Source organism: Chiloscyllium plagiosum, chromosome 4 (genome assembly GCF_004010195.1).
Source record: "Chiloscyllium plagiosum isolate BGI_BamShark_2017 chromosome 4, ASM401019v2, whole genome shotgun sequence".
In the NCBI taxonomy this organism is placed as follows: domain Eukaryota; kingdom Metazoa; phylum Chordata; class Chondrichthyes; order Orectolobiformes; family Hemiscylliidae; genus Chiloscyllium; species Chiloscyllium plagiosum.
In genome coordinates, this window is record NC_057713.1 from 91,346,973 (window position 1) to 91,371,592 (window position 24,620).

The 24,620-nt window shown below is 40.5% G+C and overlaps 1 protein-coding gene across 1 annotated transcript; it reads right to left on the reverse strand.

Annotated features, from left to right (window-relative positions):
• Positions 1-4,792: 4,792 nt before the first annotated feature.
• On the reverse strand, positions 4,793-23,743 carry LOC122549494. The gene is made up of 5 exons (XM_043689355.1): positions 23,554-23,743; positions 22,184-22,285; positions 12,258-12,347; positions 6,131-6,294; positions 4,793-5,583 (listed from the first exon to the last, which is right to left on the reverse strand). The coding sequence occupies exons 1-5, from the start codon at positions 23,741-23,743 to the stop codon at positions 5,386-5,388; spliced, it is 744 nt and encodes a 247-aa protein (XP_043545290.1). The 3' UTR covers positions 4,793-5,385.
• Positions 23,744-24,620: the final 877 nt, after the last annotated feature.

A 24,620-nucleotide genomic window follows, 5' to 3' on the forward strand; every position in this document is an offset into this window, starting at 1 on the left:
TGCTAATGATATACTCTACAAAGGACTTTCATCCACACTTACGTCAACTTCCGTGTCACATTTCCTGTTTCATGGTTCAGTGTCTAAATAAATGCTGAAATCTGTTACAAGCTCAGCCCTACACAATTGAGCTTGATTTTAAGCATTTCATCCACTTCTGGTTTGGATCACTGGGCTGGCCTTGATGTTTACTATTACTGGCTTCACTTCACCTCCAATTCCATGGGTCTCCAGTTCCACAGTTTCCATCTTGCAGTAATATGAGATCTATACTCTTGAAATGAACAGCAACAGGCTTTATTAAAGTACAATTACCTTTACTCTACATCAACAAGTTAAGACATTATGACACACCTGTGTCTGATCTCCCACTGAATCAATTGACATTCACTTGACTTTCAATCAACAAAAGAGGAACTACGTTGTCATAGTCACTGGATGATAAGTAGAGTAAAAGGTATGTTTTCTTAATAACTACTTTTAAATACTTATTGTGACGTTTAGCACAACAAATGTTCTTGGAGCAAGGACCTTCACTCTGATTTCAGTTCGTTAATCAGAAAGGTATGAATGCAACTTTTGGTTACTTTATGTTAGCAAAGCAACAATGACGTCTTTGCACCTGCCATTGCTTCTTGTCTATACTGTGGAGGGTAACGTTTGCGTTGACAGCTCTGCCAGCCCAAGATACAGAATGCTGTGTATACAAACGTTCTATTAAAATAACCTGGATTTAAATAAGAATTATTGTATATGGCAATAGTTCTGAATTAGAGTCGTGAGTGTGGTGCTGGAAAAGCACCACACTCTCAACTCTGATCTCCAGCAGCTGCAGTCCTCACTCACTCAAAAGTTCTGAATTAGTTAATTTTGAGCTGTACAAGCTCCACCTAATCTGATAATGCAACACAGTCTTAGGGTGGAGAAACAGTTAGTTTTACACAAAACCCTGGTACAGAAAGATGTGACATACCTGGCTGCTGACAATTATAATTACTTTTAATTAATGTTTATTCTATCCATTGCCAAAATGCAAAGTGTAAAACAAGTGTCTCTTCTTCTTAAGACTTGATCAAACTATATTCTCTGCTGCTGATAATTAGACGCTTAAACTCACACTCAGCATAGAAATGAAATCTATCCCCATTATATGCCTACAGTGGTTGGTAACAAAAAAGTTAAACTAGAATGGCCAGGAGCAGGGAGACTACTATTTGAACACAAGACATACATATAAATAGACTGTTCCATATTATCATGCTCTATCATCTAAGATCTATTCCGCATTCACATGCACATACATTTCTGATGCCACAATGTCAAAGGGCCACATGCTCAGCATTTGTTATTATCACTGCAACATAAAGGGTTAATGTTAAACTGTAAGTAAGATATTAATGTTGTCAATAATGTTAAATCACAGGGCTTTGAGAATTACTGAGCAACGGTTCTTTGCAGAAGCCTCACATTAAGTCTTATCCTTTGTATACTTAGAAGATAAGGTTCAAGAAAAGGTAATATTTCTGCATATGACGAGAGCAGACAACAATTACTGACTATGATAACAGAGTGAGGTGATGCAGTGGAGGTTCTACCAATAGTTATGTAGACATTTTTAAAAATTAAAACATTTTTATAACTGCTTCACTCCTTAGAAACTGAGTAGTTGTTTTTCTCACTATCTGTTTTTCTATTCAGGTACAGCAAGGCCTGAATCAGTGCAATGAACTTTAAAAAGCTGCCTTGCATCTACTACTGCAGACCGGAATATCTGAAGTCTTCATATCATGCTGCTTCTACAGCAAGTCCTTCTGACATTCTCCCATTTTTACAGGTTGTAGAGAAGGAGGGTTGAGTGGAAGCATTGCCAGACAGGTGCATTGGCACCTTCGCTGTGTCTGCTTCATCTGTCATTATGTCATTACAGGGTCAAGCATTCCTGCACATGCAGGAAGTCACCTTCATAGAGAAGTGCACACTTCCCAAAAAAGCCTTCATATAAATCTAAACAGTGCTGAAGTCATATCTGGAACATACATCTACCACTGACATTCAAGGTAACTGTTAACTTGACCTTACAATCCACAGATTGCAAACAGTAGCAGGTAGTCCCATCATATTATAAAAGCAACAACATGCAGTTGCAGCATACAGAGAATACAGTTTTCCATTGTGGTAAACATTTAGCAATACAATGGCAAAGAGGTTTTGGCATCATGCAGACATGAGACAGAACACAAGAAACCATCACCATTTGCAAGCCCTCTGAAGGAGATAAATCTGCACAAATGACCAACCACTCAGTAAGACTTCTAAGACTGCCAATGATTAACAAAAAAAAATGCCAAATTCTCACAATGCACAACAGTTATTTGTACATATGCCTCACACATTAAGCAAAAAGATAATTGCAGCCGTTTACCACAGGATCACATCAACTTTATGGAGTTTAGTCGACCTCATCTGAAAAAGTCTCGGAACAAAATAGGATGTAATTCTTATTTTGTTCCTTATTTCCAAAGTACCCACCTTCATTTGTAAGTATCTCTCAAGACACCTCCTTAGTTCTGTAGCTTCTATTTAATCTATTTAACTGTAGATTAGAAAATGGTTGTTCCCAAGAGATTTCCTGTTTATCAATTGTTTGTGGATCAAGTGAGGGGGGGGGGGGGTGTAGAGGAAGAGGAACAGCAGGAAATCTAGGAAGCAACCCTACTTTACAGAGATGAGTAGAAATGTAAGAAGTCTCTCAGTCTCGACATTCTCTTTCCCGTGAGGATCCTGCAAGATTTGTTTTAGCACTATCGATAAAAAACCATTTCTAGTTTTTGATAATTGAGTCAAATAAACCATTTGTCGCTGCAGGTGCTCCTACATCCCATACCCAGAAACAACAGGTTAAGTGTCAGCAGAATATTTTATAGAGGTTCACAGACTCATGATGGGACTGAAACAAAAAGCAGAACACTCTGAGATTTATTATGTCAGAGTTGGAAGATTGCTGAACACCATCCGTGAGTTAGAAAATTATGACTTCACTGCTTTGGTGGAAATATTTTCCACTTCTGTCGACACAGAAGAAAGATTAGAGACTGAGACCCTGAACAGTTGCAAGGAAATATAAAGAAAAGGCTAGTCAATGAAAAATACACCCCATTTAAAATTGTATCACAGCTTAGTGAACAATTAGTGATAATAGATTGAAGTCTATTGCAAAATTCTCAGATAACTCAGAAGGGACAAGGTGAAGTGGAATATTTGACCTTGTTGTCCTCCATTGAAGAACCTCCATTTAACAATAATGAAAGTCAGAACTGAGGAAACAAACAATTGGTTTCACCATCCAATGAATAGGATTCTTGACCCTGCTCATGCATACAGATTAGAAATGTGAGGTGAATCCAAAAATATTCAAATTATTAAACAAGATATATGGTTCCATCCTTGATTACTTGTGAATAGTTAATAAGTTAAAGGAATAGCTCTATGCTTAAACATAGATGAATTGTGTACAAATACCCACTGAAACAGATGTATGGCAGTGAGCATACAATTCCATGAATTTCACTACTAAGAAGAGAACAGCAGTGTCCAGGAACACAAGGTACTGCGAAGAAAATAACGGCATCTCAAACAGGAATGATGTCTTCTGCAGAGAGAATCCCAGATCATCAGGAAGATAATTCACGACCACTACCTTCTACTCAAGAAACAACCAGTGTTCCAAGTCCAAAATGAACACATTCTGGGAAAATACTGAAACGTGTGCATTGTCTAAATTTGTGGAGACTTGGAGGGAGATTAGGCAATGGTAAACATAATTATATAAATAAGGTATTACAATGATGTAACTGAAGAAAAGATTGGGGGGCAGGGGGCTAATGTTGCATATGCATATCTACTGGTCCAAAGGGTTAACAGGGAATGAGTGTCATTAGCATCACCTACTGTGATAATAATATGAGGACTGGTAGAGAGGGTGACGACACGAGTAACTATGAGGGCTTGGTGGCTCAGTGATTAGCACTGCTGCCTCATAGCGCCAGGGACCCGGGTTTGATTCCACCCTCAGGTGACTGTGTGGAAAATGCATGTTCTATCCATATCTTTGTGGGTTTCCTTTGGATTCTCCAGTTTCCTTCCACAGTCCAAAGACGTGCACATTAGGTGGACTGGCCATGCTAAGTTGCCCATAGTGTCCAGGGATGTGCAGGCTAGGTGGATTCGCCATGGGAAATGTGGGGTTATACATACGGAGTGGGTCTGGGTGGGATGCTCTTCAGAAGGTCGATGTGGACTTGATGGGCCAGATGGCCTGCTTCCACTCTGTCCGCTTTCTATGATACGAATTTTGTGGGTGTTAGACCTCAGACTAAGTCCTCCAAAAAGACGCTGTAATGATGTATACCATTTCCTTCTAACACGTGAAGAGTTGCCAAGTTGTAATAAACCATACCTTGTTTGTAAGAAGAAACCCTTCTGGTTAGATCAGAAGGATTCTATTCTCATCTAAACCAGACCATGTGGTCCCTGGAGAAACACACAACTAAATGGTATTAGTGGCAACACATACAAAATAGTCTGGAGACCAATTTGAAGTGACATCACTAGAGGCCTAAGAGTCGTCTACCATCCACTTCCTCAGTTAAAATTGGTGAGTACACCAAGGAGACAAAAGAGGCAAAATATGTAAAATTTTCTCTCAAATACAAATCAGTAAATAAGCAAACACTTCTGCAATAACACCATGAAACATAATAGCTATGTAGAGCAGGGTTATCAAATTTAATCAGAGCACACAAACCATTTATATCATCTTTTAAGCTTTGAAATTCTAGCATAATTGCTAAACTATATATAACCAAGCACATTCCTGTTGCTAAAACAAAAACGTCCATGTAGCAGGTATTGAAACCATTTGATTACACTTGACAAACAAAATGTGATCCGCTGAGAGAAAAAGTACACTCAAATGAGCTTAAGTTGTTTTTTAACAAATGTAAAATAAACAATTGCATCATATAACAATCACTTGAAATCATACAAAAACTCAAAACATCCCATTGATCAGAAGCACACATTGCTAGCATTATACTGGATATTTAATGTGTGCATTATTCCAATCTTATAGTTTTACATTTAGACCAGAGTTTCTGCTGAATGCAAACATATTGCTGAAATGTGTCAATAAAGGTACAAGAAGTGATTATTGTAATGATTTCAAAGCTTCAGTTGAAACAATGGTAACTTATGAATTGTCATAAAGTGAGGAGATGTATCTCAAAAGCCCAACATTTTGGGTCTTCATTAAAAATAGGAATTAGGGCCTAATCATTGCTATTTCGATAAGAAATTAATGGTAAACATCTTCCGACATTTCAACGTTCAACCACAGACAAACTCAGAAGCATGCACGGCAAGGGACCAGGATACCTTTGTTTTTTCCCTTACAAATGCCATCACTCGTTGCTTGGTTTGTTCCTCCTGTGTTTTGACAGACAGCTTTTCTCGCCGAACCAGATGCTTCTCCTGTGACCGACAATCAATGTGTGCATTAAGAAACCTCTGTCGTTGATCTTGAGCCTATTCAGGCATAAAAAAGATATGGATTCTGACGCTCATGAGTACCAAACATGGTACAAGAGTAATTGCTCTGTTGTTCAATGTTTTAACATAACGCTTAACTGCACTATTAGTCCCCTTTCTTTTATCCTAGTAAACTGTACAAATGCAAATAATTCTTGCTGGTCTATAATGCTATTGACTGAAAGTACTTTCAGCTATTTTATATTCTCAATAAAAAGATTATTCACTGGAGTTCTTATAGAAGAAAATAAACAAAAAAGAGTTTATTAGTGGATCGCTCTATTCAAATTTTCTCAATATTTTTCAATGAGGGCACCACCAATCCTTAATTCCAAATGATCCACATCTGTAATTCATAATTAAATTTGCAGCAAAAATACAGTCATGCAATAAAACAAGCAATATACTAAATTGATATTTTTAAGGTAAATTGCAACAATCATTTGAAAATGACAAGAATTATTTTGTTGTGGGGTGCTGAGAGATGACAGCACAATAACAGAGAGGGCTGAAATGACATTGTTATTTAGTTCTTAGCTCTGACCTGTTCCAGTGAAAGGCTGCCAACCATAATCACGTCATCTTGTACGCTCTCCTCGAACTGTTCAACATAAGGAGGGATCGTCTCACTCTCCACCTCCTGCCGCAGGCCCAATATATTGCTGTGAACTCCAGTGCTTTCACGCCCCATGCAAGCTCCAGTAGTTTCTGTCATTAGATACATGGAAAGTGCTCCTGAACACGTTACACCATGGCTTCTTTATGAATTTGACCTTTAGTTAGAGCGCTAGCCTCAAGAGCTCCACGTATTTAAAACAACCATTACATTTTCCCCTGTTAAATTCTTCACACAAAATGCATTACATTGTACAAGATAGTTATGAAGTGATGTGGACTTGTTCTACAAATACAGGGGAGTAGAAATAAGCATTCTCTGAATAGACAGCAGAATCCTCGATAAAACTGGGTTTAAAATTCACCTAAGAGGCTGAAATATTTTAAGGGGCATTGTTATCTCTCAAAAGTCACTGTACAATTCTTCCCTCTGTTTACAGATATTCATAATATAAAAATACAGGTCATGATTTAGACTACACAAAGACAGCAATCTCAGCTCTGTTTGGTTGTGACATGTATTGCCATGGACATGGATAGAAAGCTGTAGGGCGGTGGACAGCAGCTATTATTGATATTGATTCCTCCTGCGCTGCTTCTAGGTACTCCTGTCAGAAGATTTGCTATCATGGATTTTTAACGAGCTCATTCTGGAGCATATAGTGTGTGAGGTCCAAGAGGTGAAGCCACACTGGATCTGGTGCTTGATAATGAACCAGGCCAGGTCTTTGATTTAGTTGTAGGTGAGCACTTTGGAGAGAGTGACCATAATTTTGTTACGTTGTGTTTAGCGATGGAAAGGGATAGGTACAAGCCACAGGTCAAGAGTTATCGATGGGGCAAGCGCAATTATAATGCGATTAGGCAAGAATTAGGACACTGAATGGGGTAGCAAAATGCAGGGGATGCAGACAATGGAAATGTGGAGCTGGTTTAAGGAACAGATATTGCATGTCCTTGTCTGGCAGGGAGGAAGTGATAAGGTAAGGGAACCGTGGATTACTACACAAATTGCATCCCTTGTTAAAAAGAAGAAGGAGGTTTATGTGTTGATAAGGCAAGATGGTATAGATGAGGCGATGGAGAGTTACAGATCAGCTAGGAAGGATTTAAAGAGAGAGTTAAGAAAAGCAAAGAGAGGACATGAGCAGCCTTTGGCAAATAGAATAAAGCAGAACCTCAAAGCTTTCTATAGGTATGTGAGGAATAAAAGGATGATTAGAGTAGGAATAGGGCCAGTCAAAAACAGAAGTGGGGAGTTGAATGTGGACCCTGTGGAGTTTGGAGTGGTGCTAAACGAACATTTCTCATCGGTTTTCACTCAGGAAAAGGAGAATATTGTAGAGGAGAAGAATGAGGTACGAGATATTAGACTAGAAAGGATCGAGGTTAGTTACGCACAGGTGTTATCAATTCTAGAAGGAGTGAAAGTAGACAAGTCCCCTGGGCCAGATGGGATTTATCCGAGGATTCTCTGGGAAGCTAGGGAGGAGATAGCAGAGCCCTTGGCTTTGATATTTGAATCGTCATTGTCTACAGGTTTAGTACCAAAGGACTGGAGGATTGCAAATGTTGTGTCCTTGTTCAAGAAGGGCAGTAGAGATGACCCAGGTAATCATAGATCAGTGAGCCTTACATTTATTGTAGGAATGGTTTTGGAAAGGATTATAAGAGATAAGATTTATAATCATGTCGAAAGTAACAATTTGATTTCAGATAGTCAACATGGTTTCGTCAAGGGCAGGTCATGTCTCACAAACATCATTGAGTTTTTTGAGAAGGTGACCAAGCATGTAGATGAGTTTAGGGAAGTTGACATGATATACATGGATGAAACTTTATTGCTGGAACAGCACAGCAGGTCAGGCAGCATCCAGGGAACAGGAGACTCGACGTTTCGGGCACAGGCATGGACTTCAGTAAAGCCTTTGATAAGGTTTCACATGGCAGGTTGTTGGAGAAAATGCAGAGGAATGGAATTGAGGGTGAGTTAGCAGTTTGGATTAGAAACTGGCTTTCTGAAAGAAGGCAGTGAGTGGTGCTTGATGGAAAATATTCAGCCTGGAGTATGGTTACTAGTGGTGTACCACAGGGATCTGTTTTGGGAACACTGCTGTTTGTCATTTTTACAAATGACTTAGACGCAGGCATCGTGGATGGATTAGTACATTTGCAGACGACACTAAAGTCGATGGAGTAGTGGACAGTTTGGAAGAATGTTACAGGTTGCAGGGGAACTTGGATAAACTGCAGAATTGGGCTGAGAGTTGGCAAATGGAGGTCAATGCAACTAAATGTGAGGTGATGCACTTTGGGAAGAATAACAGGAAGGCAGAGCACTGGGTCAATAGAAAGATTCTTGGTAGTGTGTTTGTGCAGAGGGATCTTGGAGTCCATGTACATAGATTTCTGAAAGTTGCCATCCAGGTGGATAGTGCTGTTAAGAAGGCATACGGTGTATTAGGTTTCATTCATAGAGGGATTGAGTTCCAGGGCCGCAATATCATGCTGCAACTATACAAAACGCTGGTGCGGCCACACTTGAAATATTATGTACAGTTCTGGTCTCCATTTTTCAGGAAGGATGTGGAAGCATTGGAAAAGGTGCAGAGGAGATTTACCAGGATGTTGCCTGATCTGAAGGGAAGGTCTTATGAGGAAATGCTGAGACACTTGGGTCTGTTCTCATTGGAAAGAAGAAAGCTAAGAGGGGATTTGATAGAGACATACAAGACGATCAGAGGATTAGATAGGGTAGACAATGAAAATCTTCTTCCTAGGAAGATGACGTCAGCTTGTACGAGAGGGCATAAGTACAAATTGAGGGGTGATAGATTTAAGACAGATGTCAGAGGCAGGTTTTTTATGCAGAGAGTGGTAAGGGTATGGTATGCTCTACCTGCTAATGGAGTCAACTCAGCCACATTAGGGAGATTCAAACAATCCTTAGATAAGCACATGGATGATTTTGGGATAGTGTAGGGGGACAAGCTGAGAATAGTTCACAGGTCGGCGTAACATCGAGGGCCAAAGGGCCTGTTCTGCGCTGTATTGTTCTATGTTCTATAGGTGACTGGCAACTTGCCTACCTAAACCTCATGACTATACCCTTTGGTAAACTTTGTTGTTTTCTAAGTTACTGTTCAATTTGTTAGGATCTTCTGCCTTCCTGACCATCAGAAGATGTGAAATATTCACACCATACCAATCAAAACTCTTGCTTCCAGTCAAAATCCTAGGGTATGGCTACTGGTGTGCACAACCAGCTACTTGAACTCAGTAGGGAGTGTTGGATAATTGTGGAACACTGGTGGTCCCTACACACACTCCTCTTGATGTGATTCTGTGGCTAAGTGGGAGGTGAAGCGTACTAACTCCCACAAATACCTCATGTTTGCTTACTTACTGATGTACCATTTATTTCATGCATTCTTATTTCATGTTGAAGCAATGCCGGGTCCCAGTTAGATTTTGTATCCCTTAATTATTCAGAATAAATACAGGATTTGTACTTGAGCTGATCAGTGGAAAATAAAAGTTTTCTAAGACAGATAAACAGAAGGCATCTCCAATCCTTGGATGGGATAGAACTTGCCAGGACACTGCCATCAACATAGCTTTCTTAACCACGAGATTCATAGTCTTCACCACTACCCACCTAAATAAACTTGAGGAGCATGAGACCAGTGTGGTACACATTGCCGGTGTGACTGATTCCAATAGACATGGCAAAGCAAGCAAAGGATTGCCCCTCTGAAGAACTGATAGATTTCTGCAGTGCAGCTTTAATATAAAATACTTCAAATGAGAGGTTATGGATGCTGCTTCTCCTGAAATCATCCAATGACACCAAGCTTTAAATGGTTTCCCGACCATGGTATGCTTTAACAGGTGCAACCAGCTCACTGGCACATTTCAAGAACAAGTTGGAGGATGATTACTGCAACAAACTGTCACATCTAACCTCATTGTAAAAGGACTTTGAGCTTCTTAAACAACAGGCTGCTGAGCTCCTGAACTACAGCAGAATAAAAGCACACTGGCAATGAGAATTTAATGCTCTGTGTTCATGATCTTTAAGCTGCTTTTTCCTAAAATATCCAATGACACCGATCAAGTAAAATTGGCCGAATGTTTTCATGCATTTGATTCTGATGAAAAGCCATGTACCATGCCTCCACAATCTAAAGCTAAATCGTATTGCAAGATGTCAAACACAAGCTGTTATTCTGTCACATTATTTGTATTTATACGAGAAATGGATTTCAGAGAAAGTAATTGTCTGATAGTCTTTGAAATGAGCTCAACGCAGCATCTGGCATAATATCAAAATATAATTCTTTTTCAGATTACAGGATTATGACCTTCTTCCATTTCCTTTCCCAAGCACCCATCAAAAACAAAAAAAAGGTGAATGATTTGTCAGCAACAACATTACAAATCCAACCTCCAATTATATAAGATTTTGAACTTGCATGTGATGGAACGCAGTTTTATGACCAAATCTAAATACAGTACAGTACACCTATAAGGAATCATTTACACTGGAGGTGATTTTTACCAGTTGAAATATTTCCTGAACAAAGGAATACCAAAGAATAAAACACTAACGACCTTATCCTTCCTTCATTATAGAATGATACCTCTTTTACCTGCCATGGTTCCATCGGTAACATTCTTATCTCGGAGTCAGAAAATGATGTTCCCACCCCACTCTACTACAATTGTGATGGAGCACTTAGGACTCTCTTCCCCTAAGAGGTACCGATTCGTTTGCTCAGCATTTTCCTATCATGTTGATCCCTGCTCTTTGGCAAGGGGTTGCACAGAGAAATTCACTAAACCTCACCCCTATACAGTTTCCCTGAGATTTATTTACACCTAATTAGAGGTAAGTCATGTCTTTAGCCCTTGAAAGCTCCAGAAACTGGCATCACTGTGTTATGCTGAATTTATACAAGACCACAGTTGGAATATTGTATACAATTCTAGGCTCCACAATATAGCAAATGACTTGAATGCATTGGAGAGAGTGCAGAAGTGGCTTATGGCAACAGATCAAGGGATGAGAAAGTTCAGTTCTGAGAATTGATTGGAGTGACCAGGTTGGAAAGTGGCTAAGAGAAGATCTGACAAAAGTTTTCAAAATCATGAGAGGTCTGGACAGGGCCAATAGGGTGAAATTGTTCTCATTTGCAAAGTTTTGAGAATGAGATGGTACAGATTTAAAGTGATATGCAAATGTAGGAAAAGTGATTTGAGAGAAAGCTATTTCTTACATGGAGTGATTTGGATTTGAAATGCACTGTCTGGATGTGTGGTGGAGACATGAGATGGGACTTACTATCATCTGTAAAATTAAGGTCAGCCAAAACCTGCCATAACTCACACCAACTTCCTTCACCATCATCCATGGATTCCCAGTCAAGCATATCTTGATTATAAAATTCTCCTCTTGGTTTTCCAGTTCTTCCTTGTCCTCAACCCTTCTGAACTCAGTAATCATTTCAAACCCACAATCTACCAGGATATCTGAACTCAACAATTATCACCTCCTGGGCATCCCAGTTTTAATTCGTCCATAATTAGTGGCAATGCCTTCAGCTGCCTGGATCTTAAGCTCTAGAATATGTTTACTAGACCTCCCTAGCCCTCTCTGACTTTCCTAACTATGACACTCTTTAAAACTACCATAATTGAACATCTGTTCAAATATTTCCTGTGATTTTTCTATCATATTTTGTTTTACATTGCCCCTGTGAAGCATTTCTGGACATTTGATTGTGTTAAAGGGTGCTACGTATATTGAAGTTGGTTTTGTTTGGACCACCGTTTTTGTGTTTGTGGTTATGTCTTACTTGCATCACATTTACACACATCATACAGTGCACTGAGTTGCACATGAGGAGTCAATACACAAGAGTTGGAACTTGGAAAGGAAAACCTATAAAGATTATTTTGAACTGATTGTAAGATGCATGCGTGGCATTGCTTTTTGTTTTAAACAGTTCATATCATAAGAAGCTTGCAGGGTGAACTGTCAGCCAAGATTCTACCTGGTATGCCTTCCTCCAGGCTTCCTTCTTCATCTTCCAGAAGCTTCAGTAGTTTTAGATAGAAGTCCATGTCATCATTCTTGTCTGGTGCTGAAGAGCAAAAATAAATTAGCAAAGAACCCTTTGCAATAACCTGTGCCTCACCCCCCTGACTCCATCCTCCCCCAGCCCCCATGTATATCTGCCACATTTGTTTTCACCCATGTCAAACATAGTCTGATTTTATCTTCACTATTACTAATGACACAATACTAATGGGAATTCTTTGCCCTGGAGTTCAAATGTGTTATGATTATAGACAGTTTAATGTTGCAAAATTTTAATACCTGCATTCTTCTAAAGCATGCCAGCACTGTGCTCAAAAAGTCAACACTGGAGCTGAGGTAAGTCATTCTTCCTGGATGTTTTGCGTGCACATGTTTTTAAAAAAGGTTATTTTTTCAAAAATAATTGGCATTGTAGCCCTGCGATAATGTTATCAGATCCTCAAAGCATTCCTGGATAAAAGGAGTTTGCAACACCACAAAGAACTGTCTAGCATCGAGTGACCAATGTAATATTTAAGCAGGATTAAATTTAATTTAATTGTCCAGCCCATAATTCAGGGGACCTGAAGAGGAAAATTGCCCCACAGAAGCAGTCATGCTCCCCCAAACATTTTAAGTGACACAGTAGAAATTAATTTATATCACCTTTTATTTACTAAAGTGCATTCATGATCCAAACGCACAATTCAGCATTAATTGCAACAAATTATAGAATCAAGATGCACATAATTAGGCTGTCATTATACATACGTCATGATTTGAGTTCTTTAATTAGAATGAGAAGCCGCCATATATCTTCATATTCAATATAGGATGATGTAATCATACACTTGTATTTCAAACCTGTTGTTGCTCGTGTAATGCACAACCATTTTTACTTGTGGGTGCACAATATTTAATAGACATGACAGGCTGGGAAGTTACCCTCAGGGCATTTTTGTACTTAATAATGGACAGAGGAAGTATACTAATGAAATCGAATACCTCTGGAAAATGTGCAATAAATTATGCTATCAGGAAAGAGATGGAAAAATGAAAGACATGTCCTTTTGGCAGAGCCCATTGGTAGCAGTATATAGAAAAACAGTGCAGCAAACTTTGATTTATGCAAATCACTCTCAGAACCTCAATTTATTGTTTGTTACGAGAAGTACGACAACTGATATGGTAGTACAAAATGACCACAGAGAAGAAACCATTTTCTTCTAAGTTTTATAAGGACTGTGAGCAAAGCATGGAAACTGCAGCATGATGGTGTAGAAGTCACCCACTAATTATTAAACCTAGTTAACTACAATTATTCAAACTTATTACACGGTTACATAGTCTTTAAAACAAAGCACAGCTATTTAACTATTACCGTAAATGACAGCTTCTAATGCATCTACTAGTTTCACTATATTACTTAATTTAATATTACTTGCCACTATTCAACTCATTTCAGATTGCCATTTTGGTCCATCATAAACATTACAGAACTGGATGAAGAGTCAGGATTGTGTAGCCTTACTTTCCCAACAAGACCAGAGCAGCATGCAGCGCCATCCTGATAGAACATGGATTCAGCATGGATATTTTTCTCGTGCAGGAGGAGATTTATGCGACACCCTGCTTTTTCTACAGCTGATCTGGGGATGCTTGATTCCAATTCTTGGCACCGCAGACTGAAAACAATCCCAGCATGTGGAACAATTTCCAGCCATATAAATTAAAATATATATCAATGGCCTTTAATGTTTAGTTTCATTTTGTTGCACAGTCAAAAGATTTATCGATGGCCATGCCTGTGCACATCTTAAAGGGATGGCAGTTTGTGCACAGTGCGTTTGTCACCTGCGGAGCACTTTTTATATTGTAATATGGCTATGCATCCACACGGTTAGAAAGTAAGAAACAAGTTGCTGTTCTTTCCTCTGCCAATTACTGCATTCTGCTGTGATATGAGTCTGAACCTCATCATGCAAGGCATTTTAATCCCAATTCCAAAATGTGTTTTTTTTAGAAGAGGACTTTAAAAGGCAATACAGAGACAAAATAACTATAGGTGTAAATTGAGGAGAATTCTGTGTTGGACCAATGGGGTATAACACCTAAAGTCTCAAAGAAACTGAAGAGACTGATCTGTGATGTCTTGTGCTACAAAGACACAAGGGGCTGTCAACCACTTCTCAACAACAAGCCACTTCCTATACCCCCTAACTGTGGACACGTTGTGCATTTTCCCTTTGAAGAGTGCACACAGAAATGGGTTAAAAAAAAAACAGCTTCAACTCTACTGCAGTCTACTAGTAGGACTGAATGTTCTCATGTGCACCAGCCTGTGTTTGAGCTCTAGTATGTTGTGAAGGTCACCTGTCAGAAAACTATCCACTAATTAACCCAATGTGTCAGTTTAAGAACATTCTTTCAATCCTAGTCATGCAAAGGGGCTTTATAAAATCAGGACTGAGGACCTTCAATCAGCTTACAAGACCAAGACTCTCAAAAATTAACAACACAACTAGCCACCTTTACTGTAACGGGATGGGACCATTCGCCACACAGATTCTCCGCCGACGATTAGCCACCGCCCATTGGCCACTGAAGATGATTCGCCACCACAAATAAGTTGTATTTTTTGAATATTGATGGTAGCGTTTACTTGTTTTAATAACCATTTATTTTTGTTAATAGATTTTTTAAAAATTCAACAACATTTAAAATGTTAGAGAACAAGCATATCTAAACTATATAAAATTGTCGTTATATTGGTTAAGATAGTGTTTGTGTTGCATTGTTCTTGAATACGGTAAAAGAGATTGTTTGGAATATCTGAGAGGAATAGCGCACAACTATCAAATGAACTAAAATTTCATCGTTTAATATTAATGTGCGACTTTACTGCCATTATAAAGATTTTAAAAACATATTTCCTTTTTCTGGTTAAAGTTTGTAACTCATTTTTATATATAAACCAATAAAATTATATTTATTTTACCTCTTTTTTATCAATATGTAGCATGTAGTTTATCAATATGTAGCATAAATAAAGGGGACTGAGAAGTATGAAAGAACAGGCGGGAGGAAAACAATCAGTACATATATATATTTCTGGTGGCGAGTAGTCTCCAGAGGTCAAACGACCGCAATGGAGAAATGCTGATGGCGAACGGGCAGTGGCTAATCATCAGCGGTGAGTCTGCCGTGGCGAATTGTCACCAACCCTACTGTAATGGCAGTTATGTTCAACTATCTGCTATTCACAAATACTTCAGAGATTGATCATATATCATATTTAAAAATTTTAATCTTTTTGGATTCACCTCTTATTTCTAATCTGTGTGCATGTGCAGGGTCAAGAATCCTGCTGTGTCCTATCAAGACACTACTGACTCAGACCTTGAGGATGGGAGCAACTTGATTTGCTGATTTAATTTATAAGTTTGAGGTAGAGCTTACTTTACATTTTTCAAATAGCTGGTCGAGCAATTAAAATGGCCAGTCCGACATTGATCTTTAATAATGCAGAGCAAGTTTTCGGGGAAAGGTCACAAGATTGGCTCCCTCTTGCCTGAGAAAAGTGCCACTGGTCATGAGGCAACAAAAAAAATGGCCACCTTAAGTGGGTACCGGTTGGTATACTGACAAAATTTCCATCCCCTCAGGAAACAGGCTGGACACATGAACCTGAAACTTGAAAGGCTCAATCAGCTTGCTTTTGACCAGTGGGTACTAGCACTTTTACAGAGATTTATAAACGCCTCAATGGAAAAACTTTCCATGAGTAGTGTAACAATTCCATTCCGATAAGAATCCACCTCAAGGAACAAATTGTGACTGGGTCGAGACAGGCATCCACACTGGCCGATGATTATGAGCTGATCCACAAGCCACTGTTTGAAACCCTCTCCTGGTCATCCCCTACCAACTGGAAAGGAGAGGGTGAGAGGGAACTGAGCACCCATGATAGACAGGGAAATGCTGGGAGCCCTCCTCAAGGCAGAAAGGATGCTGTTGAGAAGAATGATGAGGTCAAGAAGCCTGCCTGTGGCCATATGGGAAAAAACCAGGAGAATTCCCCGGGGCAGACGCAGCCTGTCTAGAGTATGGGAGCCAGTCAGACGGCATAGCTGACCAGGCCGCAGCTGTGACCAGACTGTCGTTGCAAATACCCGCAAAGGTACTCCTAAGAGTGTGGATGAGATTAAACAAATCCCTGACAGCTACTGAGAATTTGTCTCGAAAGGAACAGGAGCAACATTTCCACAGGGTGAGGTGATCAAGTGTGCAGTGATACTAAGGAATACCAGGACTAGCCAAACTCTACTGCTGCAAAAAAGCATGGCCTTCCTGCCAAAGACAGCGGTAAGTGCCAAGGTGCTGGCAAAAGTGATTAAAGATGGGTACATGCTCATCTCTTTTTACCGGGTAAATCTGGAGTGCAGCTTGCTGTCAGGACCAGTGGCTATGAGACTCATACCTAGTTTGCCTGTGGTCAGGACCGGTCTATTCAATAGCAACAACCTGCAGGATCAGAGGTCATATCATCCCCTGTTGTCTCTGCGAAGCCTATTGACGTCTCATAGAATCAAACTCAGGTCTCTGGCACTGTGAGGCAGCAGTACTAACCACTGAACCACCATGCCATCCCAAAAAAGTTTTCTATTTAACTTAAGTTCAGGGACACCAAACAACTACAGGAGAAAGTGCTTGAGCTGACCATGTTGTCATACAGTCCATGGCCAGGCAAGCTCAGCTAGTGGGACTGAGCTTGCACTGCGAGCAGAAGACCCTGTAGTCTGCTTCTCTGAAACCTTTTCCTAGAGTCTAGAAGTCCCCAAGGAGGTAAGAACTTCATTGGTAGCAGCCCAGCAAGCTGACCCACTGCTACAAAGCCCAGCTCAGACTGCTCACACTGAAGCTGGGGCTGAAGCTGCTCCTGAATGTTACTCTAGTAAAATGAGGTGCTGATGTGGAAATAGAGACCCTCTCATAAACCTGCAAACGAGGTGGGGACAGTGATCTGCCAGGTGGTGGTGCTGCTGAGGTACCGTGGGGAAATATTATGACTAGCGCACAAACCTCCAGTGCCTGAGCACAAAACCCACACCTGCACTGTCTGATGCTTTTACTAGTCCCAGCTCAGTAAGGATGTAGTGAGACTTTACAGAACCTGCCACAGTTGCCAGCTTGTGGGAAAACCCCAACCTGCAATAAAACCTGCGCCGATGATCCCTGCGCTGGCATTCGGGGAACCACCTAACAAGGTGTTACTGAGCCATGCCCAAACAAAATGGAACTATTAGTATAACCTTGCCAGCTTGAATGTCGCTAACCAGAGGCTGTTCCAGAGAACCATACTGTCTAAAACAGTGGAATAAAGGGCTCTTGCCCGAAACATCAATTCTCCTGCTCCTCAGATGCTGCCTGACCTGCTGTGCTTTTCCAGCAGCACACTCTTAACTCTTGTCTAAAACAGTGGCAACTGAATTGCACCAATTCTTCACTTGGTACAGCCTGCCCTTAAAGATCCAATTGGTTCAGGGCTCAGATTTCACATCCAAAATATTCCAGGAAGTTCTCAATAACCTGGGTGTGACCCAGTGGAAGTCTTCAGTCTCTCACCTGCGGTCACAGGGGGTGCTGGAATGGCATTATCAGACTCTAAAAACATTAGGATATACTGCCATGAGTATCCCCATGACTAGGATAAAGAATGGGACCTTCTGTTTTTTACTAGAGGGAACTGACCAAATGAGTCCACTGGGTTCACACTATTTGGATTAGTTTACAGGCATCAATGGTACAATCCCCTATTGTACCATGGCGTTGGGGAAACAGACTAGAGAAACCAGAAGCCCTCATTCAGACAAGAGTGACCTAGTCACAAAAGGCGAGTTCGCTAGGACTCTAGTTACCTATCTAGGGCACATGATGGCTCAAGGGTGAATACTGCCCAGGTCTGCATAGATATAAGCAATAGTACCTCATTCCCACAATAAACAGAAACTCATAACGTTGCAGGAAATGTGTGTGTTCTACTGCATGTTTGTCCCATACCTCAGTACAGTGGCTGCACTACTGACAGGCCTACGACAGAAAATAGCAATGGTAGTATCGACTGAGGAATGCCAAACTGCTTTTGAAATGCTGAAGGCCATTCTAATGAGTGAGCCTCTACTTGAAACTGCAAATTTTGAACAAACATTTAAAGTAGCCAGCAATGTGAGTACACCTGATTAGGGCTCCTTCAGGAAAACAAATCCAGAGTAGGGACCCCAGTTGGGTACTTCTCCAACCAACTAAACAAATATCAAAGCTGATACTCCACTGCAAAGAAAGAAGCCCTCAATGCGTGACTGGCTCTTAAACACATTGAGATTTAGATTAGATTCCGAACAGGATGGAAACAGGCCCTTTGGCCCAACAAGTCCACACCAATCCTCTGAAGTCTAACCCACCCAGACCCACTCCTCTACCCTAGATTTACCCTGACTAATGCACCTGAACACTATGGGCAATTTAGCATAGCCAATTAATCTAACCTGCACATCTTTGGATTGTGGGAAGAAACTAGAGCACCCAGGGGATACCCACACAAATATGGGGAGGATATGCAAATTCCACACAGTCAGTTGCCCGAAGTGGGAATCAAACTCGGGTCCCTGGCACTGTGAGGCAGCAGTGCTAACCACTGAGCCACCGTGCTACCCAAAATGGGTACATAGTTTATATTGACCACAATCCATTAATTTTGTGGAAATGTTTAAGACCCAAAGGCTGGACTATTCCAATGAAGGGGATTTCCTTAACTGCACCCACTTAAAAGTCAACCACATTACCAAGAAATTAAATGTAATTGCAGACACCCTATCCACAACTCAAAACAGTCCAGTTAGGATTGAAAAGATAATATTGACTGAGGCTTTTGTTGGATAAATTCAACACTTTTTCAATGAAATTAAAATAAATCGGATTTCTTCAAAGCAAATATTACAATGACAGGTCGGACCTCAAAATATTAAGGGTGTTTTAGGTCTTAATTCGAAAAATGTCTTTTTTTAAAAAAAGAGGACTGCAAGAGAGACAAAATAACTGCAGCTTTTAATCATTTGAAATGCTTTGTTGGACCAATAGGATGTAACACTTAAAAGTGTCACATAAAGTCCAAACAGACTGGACTGTGACTGCTTGTGACTACAAAGATAACAAGGGGCTAATAACCCACTTACTCAACAGCAAGCCACCCCCTGTGGATTATATCCCAAACTGCAGATATACTTCGTAATGAAGAAAGGCTAGACAGGCTAGGTCAGTATCCTCTGGAGTTTAGAAGAGTCAGAGGTGACCTAACTGAAACATACAATGATCTGAGGAGACATGAGCAGGTATAAGTGGAAAGGATGCTATCTTGTGGGTGAATCTGGAAGTAGGGGTCATAGTTTAAAAATAAGCGGACACCCATTCAAGACAAAGAGATGAGTTTTTTTATTTCTCTCAGATGGTTGTGAGTCATTGGAATTCCTTTTGACAAGAGGTAGTGGATGCGGAAGCTTTAAGCATTTTTAAAGCTGAGGTAGATAGATTCTTGATTTCCAAAGGGATAAAAGATTATCAGAGAGATTATGCAGAAATGTAGGGTTGAGGTTAAAGTCAAATCTGATCATATTTTGTGAGTGGTACAGCAGGGTCAAAGGGCTAATTCTCTCATTCCATGTTTGTATATTTGTACGTTTGTTCATAATGTTCCCTTTGAAGCATGTACAGAATCAGAGTTTAGATTACTTACAGTGTGGAAATAGGCCCTTCAGCTCTACATGTCCACACCGATCCTCCAAAGAACAACCCACCCATACGCATTCCCCTACACTTACCCCTTCACCTAACACTATGGGCAATTTAGCATGGACAATTCACCTAACCTGCACATTTTGTTCGGATTGTGGGAGGAAACCGGAGCACCCGGAGGAAACCCATGCAGACACGTGGAGAATGTGCAAACTCCAAACAGACAGTTGCATGAGGCGGGAATTGAACCCGGGTCTCTGGCACTGTGAGGTAGCAGTGCTAACCACTAAGCCACCGTGCCGCCCAGTTAATAAAAGGAATCAGGGCAAAGGAATTTTATTCAGCCTACAAAACCAAGAATGTCAAATATCAACAATCAACTACTACTGTCAACACAATGGATCATCTCCATTGTAATAGCTATAACATTCAATTATCTGTTCTTCCCAAATAATTCACAGACTATTCAGGTATCTTTTTTAATGTTTATCCTTTTGAACTAAGCTCTTATTTAATCTGTGTTATGTTACCAAGTCTTCTCATGTTCAGTGGTTAATAAACTCACTCTTTATATGAATTCAAGAAAGCTAGCTCCATCTAAAGTTAAAAAGCCAGTTTCAACTCTGTTGGCATGTATTGATGGGACTGAATGTTCTCACATCAGTCTGGGTTCAAACTTCAGTGTGTCAACTGAAAAGCTACCCCTCGGGATCCCTGTGTTGCAGGTGAAGGTACTCACTCACTCACTCTACATGCTAGAAGCCAGCTAGCTAGCAGCAATGCAAAAGAAAGTCTCTTTCTCGCTCCAAATGCTGCAACATAGTTAATAAAAGGAATCAAGGCAAAGGAATTTCTTTCAGCCTACAAAACCAAGAATGTCAAATATCAATAATCAACTACTACTGTCAATGCAATGCAATCAATGCAATCGTCTCCATTGTAATAGCCACAACATTCAACTATCTGTTCTTCCCAAATAATTCACAGACTGTTCAGGTATCTTTTTTTTAATGTTTATCTTTTTGAACTCAGCTCTTATTTAATCTGTATTATGTTACCAAGTCATCTCATGTTCAGTGGTTAATAAACTCACTCTTTATATGAACTCAAGACAGCTGGCTCCATCTAAAAAGTAGGTTCTTTTGGATCAGGAAAAAAATTGCAACCAATTGTTTGAGTGGGTGAATAAAGTGGGCGAAGTTCAGCTTTTCTCATCTAGGAGTTTACAAAAAAGCCAATCGAACTGCAAATGCTTGAAATCAGAAACAAAAACAGAAATTGTTGGAAAGTTGTTAGATGCTGTCAGACCTGCTGAGTTTTTCCAGTTTTTGTTTCTAGAAGTTTACAGTTTGGGGTTTCTGACCAGATCCATAATGAATTGGGGAGTCCTGCCTCAGATCTGATCACCAGAGTTTTTAAGCTAATTATTCTTTGTCATGTCTCAGGAAAGCCATTTTTTTCTTCCAAATTTCAACATCTGCAAGTTGCAGCTGCTTTTCAATGACCTCAGCCTGTATTTCTGAAAATCAAAATCAGCCAGAGAGCAATGTTACTTAGAAGAAGCGTAATCAGTATCATTAAACAGCAAATCAGATTTTCTGTTTGTCTTAAAGAAATCATCCTATTAGATCCTATGAATTAGTCAAAATCCTCTTAATGTTCAGAAATTTCTCAGAAGATTTATCGGTTTTGTTCTCAGCCTGAAAGAATGAGATGGTGGTTAATTGATGCGACAAGAATTAAAATTTGGGCCAATTTCATTCATTTTTAATGCCACGGTTTTCTAAAACACCATCTAACAGCCTCGAGAAAATGGTCAAAGAGTTTCATATGAAGACATCAAACACCTCAGTTTAATTTAAAACATGAAATGAATCCAATCATCAGTTTAGCTTAACATTAAATATATTAATATCAGACTACTAACACATAGCATGTTTTCAGTTATCTCACACATCTGAAGTGGCACATTGGAAATACACTTTCAGCATTAACTTTTAATAAGAAAACAAGTTATGATCCTAAAACCGTAAAAGTAGGCTAGACCACAAACGGTCATTCCCACCTCATTAAAGTGATTTGAAGAGAATATAATGACAAGAAATTACATACTTAATTCACACTCATCTTCTGTGCTGACCTCTATCCTACACTGCCTTGGGTCTATTCCCTCATACATCTGTAGGTCAAAGTAATTTCTGCTGTATTCATTTCCTGTGGAAAGCACATGAAGTAAGGGTCACTGATTATTAGAAGCACATGAACCAAAATGTTAATTCTGAAACTGACACCAGTACAGCATGTCAGTTTTGCTACCTTGTAAGTTTTAGATTCTGTACTTAATGATTCTCACACTGCGTTCAAACTTAGTGCCCCACTTAGCAAAACAGGAACAGTCGGAGAAGACAATCTTTGAAAGCAGATCATAACTTGCAGGATGGAAATAAAAAGCCTCAAAGATGAGAAGGCTGAAAGGTTTGGTATATTCCTGCAGTTTTTTTTCCAAGTAATTTTCTAACATCAATGATTTTCAGTAGAATCTATACCATTCCATTTGCACCTTACTGGTGTCTTTCACTGGCTTCATGGTCATTCAGTATTATTTCATAGGACACATTATTTTACTGGCAACGGTTTTCTCTGTGGCCTCAACAATTTCACCCTGAATTTATCAGAGATCAACCTGTCTTTGGACAAGAGTCCTCTCGCCATCCTACAGACCCCTTCGCCCACCTCCAAACCTCTCCCTCCACCTGGACCCCTCCTCTGGCCTTTTACCTGCATTTGACCTGTTCATTGAGAACTGTGGACGTGACATGGGTCGCCTCAATTGCTCTGCCTCTCTCATTCGTTACCCTGTATCTCCCCATGAACTGACAGCACTCCATGCTCTCAGATCCAACCCTGACTTTGTAGTTAAGGCTGACAACATGGATGGTGCTGTTGTTGTCTGGCGGACTGACCTCTCCATTGCAGAGGCTGAGCACCAGCTCTCAGATACCTTCTCCACCTCCCCCTGGACCATGACCCAACAAAGGAACATCAGGCTACTGTGTCCACAATGGTCACTAACCTCATTTTATCTAGTGATCCCTCCCCTCCACTGCCTCCAAACTCATAGACCCCCAGCTCCATACAGCTCACTTCTATCTCCTTCCCAAAATCCATAACAGGACTGCCCAGGCAGACCCATTGTTTCTGCCTGCTCCTGCCCCACTGGATTCATCTCTTCCTAGTTGGACTCAATTTTTGTCTCCCCAGTCCCTTCCCATTTACATCTGCGGTTCCTCTGACACTTTATTTCTGTTTCAGAATTTCCAGTTTGCAGGCTCCAGCCGCTTCTTCTCCACCATGGATGTGCAACTCCTTTACACATGCATCCCCCACCAGATGGTCTCAGGGCTCTCCGCTCCTTCCTGGAATAAAGATCTGAAATGACCCACTCACCACTACCTCCTCTGCCTGGCCCAGCATGTCCTCACCCTCAACAACTTCTCTTCTAACTCCTCTCACTCTCTTAAGTTTGTACGGGTGGCCATGGGTACCCACATAGGCCCGAGAAATGCCTGTTTCTTCATGGGGTATTCCTTGTTCCAGTCCTATTCCAGCCAGCACCCACAACTCTTTCACCAGTATGTTGATGATATCATCAGTGCTACTTCCCTCTCTCATTCGGAATTGGAAATGTTTTTCAAACTCACTTCCAATTTCCACTCATCCTCACCTTCACCTTCACCTGGTCCATGTCCAATTCCTCCCTTCCCTTCCTTGACACCTCTGTTTCCATTTCTATGGAGAGCTTGGCCACCAATATCCACTATAAAATTCACCAACTCCCACAGTTACCTAGATTATACATCCTCACACCCTGCTTCCTGGAAAGACTGTATTCCATTCTCCCAGTTCCTCAGTCTCAGTTGCATCTGTTCTGATGATACCAACATCAACATGGGGACCTTTGAAATGTCCGCCTTCTTCCCCAACCAAGGATTCCGCAGCGCTATGTTGGCAGGGCCCTCAATCCGGTCCAATCAATCATTCGGACTTCAGCTCTCACTCCATCTCTTCCCTTCCACAACAATGACAGGGTCTGCATTGTCCTCACCTACCATCCCACCAGCATCTATATCCAGAGGAACATTAGTTGGCATTACCATCACCTCCAGTTGGAAGCCATCACCAAATATATTCCTCTACCCTCCCCTTCCTTGTCCACCTTCCGCAAGGACCATTCCCTCCAGACGCCCAGGTTCACTCCTCCTTCCCTCCCGACAACCTCCCACAGCTACATGGCACTTTATCCTGCAATCACAGAAGATGGAACATCAGTCCATTTCCTTCCTCCCTCCTCAGTATCCAAGTGCCCAAATATACCTTCCAGGTGAAGCAGAACTTTACCTGCACTTCACTTAATCTAGTCTACTGCATTAATTGACAATGTGATCTCATCTACACTGGGGAACTGAAGCATAGACTGGTTTACTGATAGTTCACAGACTACGTTCTGTCCACAAAGAAAGACCCTATGCTTCCAGTTGCCTGCTGCTTA

Excerpts from the sequence above, each read along its gene's own strand:
- LOC122549494 (XM_043689355.1), bottom strand. The coding sequence starts at position 23,743 with ATGAGAGAGGGAAGTAGCACTGATGATATCATCAACATACTGGTGAAA. Across the intron at positions 22,286-23,553 it reads TAGAAGAGAAGTTGTTGAGG|GAAATGAATACAGCAGAAAT; the intron begins GTGAGGACATGC and ends TGCTTTCCACAG. Across the intron at positions 12,348-22,183 it reads AGAAGATGAGTGTGAATTAA|CACCAGACAAGAATGATGAC; the intron begins GTATGTAATTTC and ends TTTGCTCTTCAG.